The following is a 12,406-nucleotide window of genomic DNA, read 5'->3' as shown; positions in this document are numbered from 1 at the left end:
GTTTGGGATTTTGGGGTTTTTGGGGAAGGGGGAAATCTGTGCAGCTCCACTAAAGGTCATGAAATCACACCAGCTGAAGATGTGCCCTGCACTGCAAGCACTGACTATGAATCAAGCCCAGGCATGGAGTAACTCTGTGATAATGATCAGCCTCTTCTAGCCCTGCCTCAGTTGGCAGTTCCACCACTGATCTTCTGAAGCCAAAGGTGTTTTTTATCCCCAGCACTATAAACTGCTACAACTGACTACAGATGGATAGTGATGGTATGTCTTGGAGGGGACAGGAAAGTTGTGTAAACCATCTATTATCACCTAGGTATCAAAAGGTTCATTTAGACTTCACAAGACAAGAATTTGTAATTTATGTGCAAACTGGCCTTATCCTTTTCCTGTCTACATTATTTAACACACGTTAATATATATCCTCATGTCTGTGAATAAGAAAAGTAAATACAACAGCTGACCAGATATGCACAGCATTTTTATTAATTTAATCTTAGCTTCCCAAGCTTATCAAAAAGATGTATGTATTTCAAGGATTTGATTTTTTAGAACTTTACATAATACTCATACTCTCACAAATTCCTCTGACTTTTATATACACATAGCCAATGAAAAACTACGGCAAAGGAAATTAAGATAAAGTATTTGTGAGAGCTAACACATAAAACTTCACCTGCACCTGAGAAACAAATTAAATTATTTTTAAAATAAAAGTAAAAAATACTGTTCTCAATCTGTGCTGTCATTTGCTCCCAAATACAAACATCAAATGACAGAATATGCAGAGCTTGTTTGGTACACAGTTTTTTGCCCATTCATAACTCTACTCCCAGCTAAGGAGCACTGGGACCATGCTTGCTCCCAGTTCTGCAGCATGCACCCTACCAATGTACAGTCAAGTACAATTTTAGACAAAGTGTCTATGTCTCATTTATAGGCCTTCAAGAATAGGGAGCAATGTGACAAACCTCTGGCATCTGAAGAACAAAGACTAGACCTTCTACTGAGAGGATATTTCTCATAAAAGATGTCCTGATCCTTGTTTTATAAAAAGGTTTATTTCTCAATAGAAAAGTATATTTTAAAACACAATTATTTGCTAACAGCAATATAAAACTCTACAGTTTTAACTTCATAAAAGTTTAACAAAACATAAATATTGTCTACCATTTACATTCCTATATACAGATCTTGCATTAGCTAGTTAAATAGTTAAGAAATAATAACTCAAAAATGAATGGCACACAACTACAAGATTCGAATTCCATGTCACACTGCACAACCACAGTAACACAAGGAAGAGCTTAAAATCCTCAGTCACTGGATTCTCCTTTGTTCTCTTTATAGCGATGTTCCTCTTCTCTCTGCAATAATGCACCAGTTTCCATGGTCATAGCAGGAAGAAAGTATCTGAAGCTCAGGCACATTCTCTTCTACCAGAGAACTCAGCTCTCCTTCCCGAAAAACATGGTAATAACGCATGAAGGCCTTTGTATCCAGCATGGCATCAGTCTGGTCCCCAACAGACACTGCTGAATCCAAAGCTGAGTCAGTGGAGTCAGTTGTTGAAGTTCTTTTGAAAAACTTGCTGGCATCAGACTTACCAGCACCATCTTTATTACAATCACAGATGCAGTCCTTGTCTTCCACTGGGCCATTTATAAATGAAGCTTCGTCCCCCTTGCTCTGAGCTACACTCTGGTGTCTTCCATTTAAACTTAAATCCTTCAGGGCATGTGTGGCTGGTGACCACTGTGGCTTTTTGAGAGACAGGCTTTCCATAAACACATCATCATCATCATCTAAGCTCTGTTCATTTAACAGAGCCCCATGGTGACCTAAATCCAAGCTGCAGTGCCGTGAATGCTGAATGGGTACGGCACTGCTGGCCCACACTGCTTCATGTTTCAGGTGCTTCATTTTGTCACTTTGCTTTCTCAGGGCTGATTCATCAAGGGATCTGGAGAAAAACCATGAGCGGAAAGACCTTCCTAGAGCACTGTAAAATCTGTTTTCTTCCTCAGAAATTTTCATGCAGCAGGCTCTGGGTAAGCAATGGTCCATATTGCGGGGATGTTTTGAATCCGTTTCTGGTTGCAGATTGTTTTGGTAGCTGCACTCAGAGATGACAAGCTGTGCAGGGTTTATGTCTTGGCCTTTTGCACTATGGACAAAGTCACTCTTATCTCCAGATTGATTTGATTCTGAAAAATGGCGAGAGCACAAGGCCTTGTTCCATGGGACAAATACATCTTGTTTCTCAAAGCGACGATTCTTTTGTTCCATAGCCCAAACATAAATCATTATTTGGCCTCCAGGTGTCAATATCCTTGCCATTTCCTTTATTGCTTTGATTCTCCTTTGTTTAGTTGAGAAATGATGTATCACTGTGGAAAAAGAAAGGTATTATGTACTGAATATCAGTAATGACAAAGCATTTCCATCTTCGACCTGTTCTACATGTTCAATCATCTCAGTTGCCTCATTCCAAATTATCACTTGCTGCAAGTCAGCACCAGTGCTGAATTTATAGATACCACAAAGGAGGTTCACCTCAGAATGCTCTCTTTGATGATTGTGTTCAATAGATAAAAATAAGAAAATCTGGAAGAAGGAAATCAATCTCCTCCCAAAACAAGGATTCAATAAAAGTCAGGCATATAAGCTGAAGGTTTCTGTTTCTCTGCATAACCCATAACACGGCAAGCTTTCCCTTAAATCCCTAGCCTTTAGGTGAGTTAGATAATATCAAGCTGACTTTAGTTTTTGGCACAATTTTCAAACTTATCTTACTGAAAATAGAAAATCTTTTCAGCATGTAACAAACGCAGCAAAATGTAATATCAGTAAAAAGATATTTGAACTTTTATATCAGCACACTTGCAAAAGATCTAGTAAGAAAATTTAGACCAATATTCACCATTGCTTTAATTTTTGCCAAATTAAATTTAATTTTTGTAAAAAATAATGTCTACATTGCATGGCTCAGCATTTTATAATTTTTTTTTACATTATGTTATGGTAGAAAAAATAAAGTCAAATTTAAAATAAAAATTTTGATCACAATATTTTGATTTTCTTTCCAGGACAATTTCCACATTTTCAAATTTCACTCCAATGTGAAATTATACTACATTTCAAGATTTCTACATTATTTTTATCTTCCTATTCTCCTGGAGTATGAATGAGCCAATTTTAACAGTCAGAGAATAGGTAAGAGAACTATTTTCTCTCTAAACTCTCAGAGGCATTAACTTGTACTGAGCTTGAACACATTGGCCATGTTGCTCTATATATCATCAGTACTAGATTTGGTTCAGTGATGTAAAGAGGACTGATTCCATGATTTTGTTTCAAGTGGACTTGGAGCCAGCCACTTCTACATGAAAAACATTCCATCTACCCATGGAACAGCAGGTAATAGAGTATGTTCTTACCTGAAGATATTTCTCTATAAATTCAGAAAAAATTTATTATATGTGCTGCTAGACAGTAGCCAATTGTAGGTGTAGAAAAAGTGTTAGTTCAACACTGCAGTTATGAAAAGTGCATCCAACTAGCCCTGTCTTTATTCAAAACAACAATTAAATTACCAAGGGGGAAAAAAATGTAGCTTTATTCACAAACTGCTGAGAACAAAATAGAAAACTCTGAGAAGAGTTTCCCATCTATATAGCCAGTGTTTGTTTCCAGTGTTTGTTTTGTACTCCTGACTCCAAGGAATCTTTTTCAAAATTGCAAAAAAAACAATCTAGAAAATCTTTTTTTTTTTTTTTGTACAGGATAGGGAGAAGGGAACTGATATTTTCTTATACTGGAGTTAGGCCATATATCACCACAGAACCTCCTGCAAAATTTTATCAAAACTGTCAAAGATAGCATACACACACAACCTTAATTTACCAGAAAGAAATAACAATCAACCAACAAAATCTGTGCAAATTCTTTAATGGGTTAAATATTCCTTCTGGTTAGAATCACTCTGGTGGTTCTGCAGAAAAATCAATGCTATAAACATGATTATACCAACAAATCCAAGAAGAGTACTTGACTAAGTACATAAATACTTGTTTTTCTCTGTAATAGGATGAAAACCACTTTATTTAGAATTAGATGGACACAGGCATACCATGTTTCTATTCAAGAGAGATTAAAATCCATTATTGTTAAATGTACTGAAATAGCATGTGAACTTTTAAACTTGTCAGGCTTATAATTGATATAAACACTAGATAGGTATGCTATCCTTCCGAGTCTGCTGATCTGATAAGCACTGAATGGTGCTACAAGACCCAAAATGTGAGTAGGGCTCACTGGCTAACTAGCCAACATGAAAGTAAAGTAATATGGTTACTCCTCGTGTATTAGTCACCCTTTCCTTCCACTTGTCTATGTGAAAGATACATTTTAAAATAAATTTCTATCACATTTCAAGTAGTTTGTTGATTGCTATCAATAATAATTATCATGCTTTGTACTTTGCTGATGAATTAAAAACCCTGAAAGAAGCTCAGTCAAGACTAGAGCTAAAAACCTAAACTGTAACTGGGTATTCTTTTTTTATCTATGCTTTGCAAATTATACTTCTCAAATTACGAGTAGCATTTTCAAAAAGAGAGATCAGAAGAGTTAAGATACAGAGATGTTCTGGTCATTTTATTCAAGAAGTGCTTGTATGAATCTTAGTGCTTATGACTAAGAGAAATCTGAATTCATAATACATAATACTTTATATGAATACCAAGCTCTGCTATAAAGTTTTCATTTCGATGCATTTGCTGTTCAAAACAGATGCTATGGAGAAACCAAGAGTTTGTCTTGAGCATCTAATCTGTTTAAGCTTTGAGCAGCCATGTTTAGATTAGTTTTCACTTGTTTACAATGCATGCTGGAAGGAAATCTTTTCTCTAGCACATATAAACAAACAAGGGATATGCATATTTCCTTGGCCAACAGTGCCTCTTGAGTAATGGGAGTTTTGTTGTTTCATGTTGACTAAATTAAGTTATATATCCTGTAATTCTAAGGAACTGTTTCAAAACAATTAACTGAAATGAAGCCACATGGAAAGAAAAGAATGCTCAAATTCTCATTTGCTGGGGCCAGAATGTAGGTATGTTGCCTTACCTCCAATTGAAATGACTGCATTGAAGCACTGATCCCTAAAGGGAAGGTTAAGGTTGTCACACACCAGAACTTCATCACCTTTCTTCCTTGCAATTTCTACCAGTCCCTCACAGTAATCACAGCCCAGATTATACACTTGAGTGTTGACACTGAGATACTTTCCAGTTCCACAACCTAAAGAAAAGGATACTAGGTTAGAATATATATTCCAAACATTTGTTCTCCCTCCCAAGTCAGTGAAAATAATATGCAGGCTTTTCCTAATCCTAAATTTTCCTGGAAAACAAAAAGAGGGTTTGTGCTGACTAGCCTAACTAGCCTAAGCTTTTCCTAATCCTAAATTTTCCTGGAAAACAAAAAGAGGGTTTGTGCTGACTAGCCTAACTGCTGCAGAGCTCATGTGGACTGTTGAAATTGTATGTTCACACTATTAGGACTGTAACAGCACCATCATCACTGACAAAAATACTCATTACACAGCCCTGTATAATAGCAGGTTTTCTGTATTTCTGTGGGGAACAAGGACAAGTGCAGGTGGGAGGAGGAAAGAATGGTCCTCTGTATTGTACATCTTTGAGAATAAAAACCCAACCACGCTGCTTCATACTGAGTCTTTATATAGCCTGGTGTCCTGTTACCAACAATGAGCATAAATGGGCACCCAGGAGAGGGTAAGAAAAGGATAAGCACTAAGGCACTTTCCCCAGTGCCATTCCAGCTTGCAGTTACTTTCTGTTCAGGGGATTTCCTGAAGCCAGTGTGTTATGTCTTTTCAGTGATCTGCAACAGATCTCTTTCCTTTGCTTAAACCCATGCAGTACTTCTCCAGTGCATACCATTTCTCTCCAAGAAGTCCTGAACCATAAATGCCACTGACACAAGTCAGAGTGGAAAATTTTTACTTTAGATACAGACTCGAAAATAACCATAAATCATAGAAGTTCTTTCCATATTGCAGGCACATCCTCTTTTTGGCTTTGTGCCAATGCATTATAACCCATGTAAATGTAATTAACTGTTCCAGAATGTCTTCTACCTAAAAGTCTGTCTTCTCACGGACTGTGCTGTAGTGAATTGAAATCTTTCAGAGGATCCCTCAATGCCTTATGCATAACAAGCACTTTTCAAAATTATACTGGGAGCCTTTCACTGCAGCTCTGGGTCACTAGTGAGCAATAATTTCTGAATGTTGACAGCCAAGCAAAGGGGGAGCAGCTTGGCAAAGAGAATCAGCTCAGTACTGGTAATTCAATTTAAAGGCCTGGAGTTATCTTTAGAAACATCACTGCTTCTTGCAGCACTGCTGCTCTTGGTGATGTTAATGTGCACCATTATCTAGAGAGACAGCACAGGAACTATTGCAGAACTGAACAGCACTTCAGTGGTGAAAAAGAGCATATTTCTCAGCTAAAAGCAAGCACTATTCTTTGAGATAACACTTGAGAAAAATGGAAAATACTAATATTGCAAATGCAGTTCAAGGAATATATGCACTAATACATGAAGCTCTGCATGTTTGAAAACTACAAATTTTAAAGATTTTTATAAATTATTATTCATTATTGTGTTTGCTGAAGAACATTTATTCAACCATCATTAATTTGGGAGATTCAGTTGCTTAACTCGTGGCTTTTGGTGAAGTGCTTTGTAATCACTGTGAGTCTTTGGAAGTACAGGGTCCTCTTTGGAATAAATGTAAATAGTGTCAACAATCCCATTATTCTAAATATCTACATTTGCCAGAGATTCACTTTTAAATGAGTCTTCAGGAAGGTGAATTCCTTGAAGCTAACAATGGTCAAGCTATTTTCATGTGTTTTGATCCATGAAAAATAGTAAGGCAAACAGACAAAATTATATTTTAGTAAAAGGCAGTATTAAACTGAAAATTACCAATTAAAGATCTCATTTTGAAGATTTTAGTGCCACTTTAGTGAAACTCCTACTTAAACATCTTTTATGAGGTTTAATAAGATCTACAGGAATCTGACTATTGTGTTTACTTTTCGCCTCTTAAAAGAGGTTTAATAAGATACACAAGATCCCTTGTGTGCCTTAATGGGAGAATTCTTATTGGCAACTGCAAGGATTGATTTTGATGAAGTCTCATCTTCTCTCCAGATGAGACTGCAACAGGGTGACCTTAAGCTTTCAGCAATCACTGTTCTTAGAGCCCCAAAAAACTTTAGCTAAGATGCAAATGACTTCTGCTGAGGTGGCAATGATTTTGGCTGACAATGTTCAATCTAGCTCTCGGTTGAGTGAGTGTAAGCCATTGGATTTTTCCTGAGATTAATGACAATGGTGCAGACATATAAAAATAGCTACATGCTCAAAATAACATTTATCAAGTATTTTTGGTGTAATGCTCAACAGCAGCAGGAGAACTCCATATTATCTCCTGATTACGGCCTACAGCATATTCAAACAATGTTTTTGTCTTATAGGATAAAGCAGATGCATAATTTATTGTGCACATTTGTTAAACCTTGCTGTGTAAAAGTATTTTATTAGTTTAAATAGTATGGAAAACACAATGGTAAAAAGTGCATTTGTTTTGCAACGTGCTGTGTGGGACTGAAGTCATAATGAAGCAAAGGAAACGTGCCAGCATCTGGAAGCCCCCTGGAAAGTCTGCAGGAACAACAGAAAATCCAGGTATAAATACTAGGGAATGTAGGGAAGTCAATGCCATAACAGGAAAACACCTAAATATGGTGTCCATATTTAGGATCACAGGAAGATTCTCAGATCTTTTTTTTTTAATATATTTTTAACAGCAGTCATATAAGATTTCTCTTAATAAAAAGCCTTGGTAGGAAGAGTTTTAGAGCTAATGAAAACAAATAAATTGCAGACTAGTATTACATAAACCAAGTGATCTAAAGAAGCTGAAATATTAAATAATTGGGCTATTAACATAATTTTTTCAAAAGGACTCCAGGGATATGAAAAGCCATTAAGCTGGTGAGGAAATTGATAGATTAAGACTTAGCTCAACAAAAATAAGGGAAAACATTTATTTACTGTCTACATGATACACTGCCAAAGAATTAAAAGAAGCAGTATATGGCATCTAGCATTGGGACTTAAAACCAATTTCAAAACAGATTTAAACAACTTAAAAAACCAGTTGATCTGAAGGTTACGTATGATTAACAAAGCTTATAAACAATCCTTTATGCCACCTCAAAGAATGGCTTACCTATATCAACAACGAGACTGCCAGGCCTCTGTTCCAGCAGGAAGTTCCGAACACGAGGCCATGCTTTGGTCTGCAGATCACTGAAGTAGGCAGCTGTATTTTCATACACACTGTGCACATGCTGCTTTTCTAGCTGGGTAGCCTCATGTTCCATCCTGAAAACATAATGAACGTGCACAAACTGTTGCAGTATAGACTTTATATTTTATAGACTTTATATAGGCATGCATAATTCAGGACCTTGTACGCCTATATTCATAAATTACATCCATCTACCAGTCATATTTATAAAATAGTCTTTACTCAAAGGATCTGATTTTATTTCATGAAAGTCGAGAAAAAATGTGAATGTATCACCTCCCTTGTGAAGCATTATGTAACTGCACATGTCTATGCAATAATAGGCACATTGCCAAGTTCCCCAATATAGTAAAAGCTTATCTGGTGCAAAAGAGAGCCTGTATTCAGTGAAAGTGCAGAATGGATATAGAATCATAGAATCATTTAGCTTGGAAAGACCTTTACAATCATCAGTCCAACCAGTTGTGAACAGGATTTTAAGAACCAACCTTCCTGTTGTTGCTAATGTGAACAGGCAAACTACTAATATGTTACTTGAAATACACCCTGGTCCCTGAAACCTAAGCCCCTAAATCATGCATAAGTGATTTGTGGTTTATCATCCCTCTAGAAGTGATTAACTTGCTAAAATTTTTCAGCAACAAAACCTCGATTTCCCTACTTCCACTCCACTATCTTCATGTCTTAGCACAGTATTTTAGTTTAGTGATCCAAGAAATGGTATCGTCTTAAACTTTAAGTATTACCCCTGAGCTCATGTAGATACCAAGTGAATGCAGACACTGAATCTCTTCATACAGAATCTTACATCTTCCTTTATGTATCCTCTCATCCAAGGACCAACCAGGTGAGGTCTGAGTATCTGATGAAGGCTGATGCGGTTACATTCCAAAGTGTTAAGGCATTCTTCAAACTAATTTAAACTGCCTGTTTATATGGGAAATATTTCTTCCCATTATTAAAACAAAACTTATTCAGTTGTCCAACAATTCCACAGAGATTAAAGCCAGATTCCAAACATCAAACAGACTAAGCAATGTATTATCAAGATAAAATTATAAAAGTGACTCCTTTGACTGCATTTGAAAAGGTCAGACGCAAAGACTTTAATTTACTTTCCTTGATTTTCAAATATTATACATGTAGGAACCATAATAAAAATTTCTTCTTCCTGTCACTTTTAGTTTGAAATACATTAGTATGAGAGAAAAGGTAAGAATATATGAGAAATTATTGTATCTATGAGAAAAAAACACTTTTATTATTTTTTTTAAATATATGTGTAATAAATAATGTGAGCTGGCACTGCAGCTGTTCTACAGACACAACCTGTCCTACACCTGTCCTACAAATACAATCTTTTTAATTTAAAAATGGGAGTTAATCCCAGTGACTGAAAAAAACCAACATACTACAAGTGTGTGTGAATGTTTACAGAATAGTATGTAAGGCTTGATCCATTTCACTGGTACTGTGAAAGAGGTGGGGACAAATTGTTAACACTTTTCACAGTCTATTCTGACTGTAGTATCTATTAGTACCTCTCTTCAAAAGATTTATGTTCAATATTTTCACAATCCTTTTCTTTTTTCTACAATCCACAATTTTCTTTTATCCTGCATTAGCTCACCTTTTACTAGGGGAATATGTACATATACATAAAAAATTAAATTCAGAAACAGTATAGTACATTGCCATTAGGCACATTTTCAGTTTCATTAAAGAGTGAAAAGCTGTAACAGACTGAACAAAAGAAGCAACATAGAAATTATGAAATAATTGAAATTATATTACATGCACCAGAAGTTACTCAATCAAACTTTTCTAAGAATCCATTTCAAGTTATGTTGTCACATGGAATGGGTAAGATGCAGTAATTTCAAGTAAGTATTTCTCAGAGTCAAAAGTCCAATCCTTTGTTTTTATTTGACCCTTAAATAAAATAAATCAGGTGTTTCATGTCGCCAGCTGTCTTTTTTCTCTGTTTCAAAACATACTCTGTTTCATTGTTGAAGTGCCTAGGAGTCCTCTATTTATAAGTAGTAATTCCAAAGACTAACAATCATTTCTTTTATTTTGTTGCCAGACCAGCTCCTTGCTCTAATTTATATTTCATGTTCAGTTACTATGTGGTTCAGTGTATCCAAGTGCTTTCTTTTTATCTTTCCACTTGAAGCTCTTCGTTCAACCTCTGCAGTTCTTGAAAAGAACTGAAAAGGCAGAATGTTTCCAACCATTCATGCTGAATTCCAAACGCTGTCTTTTTTTCTCTATTTTCCTAAAATGTCTACATTGAATTCCAGTGCAGACTGAGATAGGGCTTCATTTCCTATTGAATCCAAGACCATTAAGTTCGTAGTTCTTCCTTTAACTTTCTTGTTCACTGGAACTGGTACTGAGTCTTAGCTACACAGGACATGCTGGAGACTTCCATGTCTTACAACATTCCACTAGAAATTATTATTTTTAGATATTCTTAATAAACATTGTCAAGAAAATAATTTGGTTATAATAGAATAATGGTGGTATACTAAAACACAAATTATTTCATCCACTATTTTGTAACAATTTCCACTCCTGCTGATTGTTTATATTTGGCAAACAATTCAGGCATATGATGAAATCAAACTTGCCAATTTGACTTTCCAGTCAAGATCCATAATACTATCAGGTTTTACTTTGCAGCACGGCAGGAAATGTCCCAGCAATTACCCTCTTCATTTCAATGTTTACAAAACACAAGGAACCTGAGGAGTCTCCCCAGACCTGCAGCTGTACCATTTTCACACAAGTAAACTGTCACCAAAAAAAACACAGAAACTTAGACCCGTGTAACTTTACCAGCCAAACTCAATGCCCCTATTTCTCTTTCTAAACAAAAACAACCATAACAACTTCTTTGCTTTGAAAGTAATAGTCAGTGCCTCTGTTGGACATGAATTGTAGAAAACGTTCATTTCATCCAGCTTCTGGATTTAACTTCCTAGATAATTGGAAAGTCTGTTTTGCAAAGCAGGTAATGAAAATATGCCCAGAAATCCCACTGCTTCAGCATCTGCTCCAGTTCTCATTTAAGCTTCCCAGAAGCTGTCTGACAAGACCAGTGAGGAGAAGCAGAAGGTGGTAATTATGGAGACTTTTCCCTTGCTCAATCCTTCTTCTCTTGTACTTATGCCCCTGCTAAAGGGCTCATGCAGAGGCTTGGAGCAGAGATGGGAGTGTGCAGTAAATTGGCACTGAGCAGTTCAGTCGCTCTGAGCTGCTCAGTCACTCTGCAGCAAGTCCTGCCAAGTCCCTGAGATGTGAATGCAGCTCAACAAACACCCACCAACTGCAAACAAGCAGCTTGGATAAAAACTGAAGAGCAGGAATCTCTTCCCCTTCAGTGCTTCCTGGGCATCCTCCTGGTGATTTGTTCATGAGACTACAAGAGGCCCTTGTTGCAGCTGGTCTATTCAATGAGGAAACTAGATGAAAACTGTATTTTAATTCTGCTGAATTTGCAGGGAAATGGATCACCAGTCCATCACAGATAACTGTGGTACATTAACAAATTGTTTGGAAGGAAATGGGTTATAATCCACTGACTTTTTCCTACACTGCTCTTTTCCCTCTTTGTTAAAGAAAAACCCAAAAGCAATCAAACAAACAAAAAAAACCCCTAAAATATTACACCTTCCAAGAAGGTAAAAGGAATTGTACAAACATGATCTATATTTTCATAGCTATATATCTCATTAAGAGTTCTCTGGCTCTAAGGTAATCTAATTTCTTCCCATTCCATTAACATTCTGCAACCTTTTAGATAATTAATTTTTCAAGGATACTGCTTTAATAAAAGTCATGTTGCTTGGATATTTTTTATTGCTGCTGAAGTAGGAAATACGTTTCAGCAAGTGACCTTGAAATGAAAACAACCAAAATTAATAACCCCCATTTCCAACACTTTTTAAAAATAATGTGTGGGGGTTTGGGTTTTTTGGGGGAGGG

General features: G+C 36.3%; 1 protein-coding gene across 3 annotated transcripts in view; it reads right to left on the bottom strand.

Moving 5' to 3' along the window:
• Positions 1–460: 460 nt before the first annotated feature.
• TRMT9B (tRNA methyltransferase 9B (putative)) overlaps positions 461–12,406 on the bottom strand; it is a 110,252-nt gene continuing 98,306 nt past the window's right edge. For all 3 annotated transcript variants that reach the window (XM_059471233.1, XM_059471234.1, XM_059471232.1), the window contains 3 exons: positions 8,336–8,490; positions 5,131–5,304; positions 461–2,390 (listed from right to left, as the gene is read on the bottom strand). In XM_059471233.1, coding sequence (XP_059327216.1) covers positions 1,345–2,390; positions 5,131–5,304; positions 8,336–8,490 — 1,375 coding nt within the window. In that variant the 3' untranslated portion in view covers positions 461–1,344. The remainder of the gene's footprint in view (positions 2,391–5,130; positions 5,305–8,335; positions 8,491–12,406) is intronic.

The sequence above is a fragment of the Ammospiza nelsoni genome, chromosome 4 (genome assembly GCF_027579445.1).
Source record: "Ammospiza nelsoni isolate bAmmNel1 chromosome 4, bAmmNel1.pri, whole genome shotgun sequence".
Classification (NCBI taxonomy): domain Eukaryota; kingdom Metazoa; phylum Chordata; class Aves; order Passeriformes; family Passerellidae; genus Ammospiza; species Ammospiza nelsoni.
Note: the sequence above shows the minus strand (reverse complement) of the source record. Positions and strands in the feature narration are given on the sequence as shown.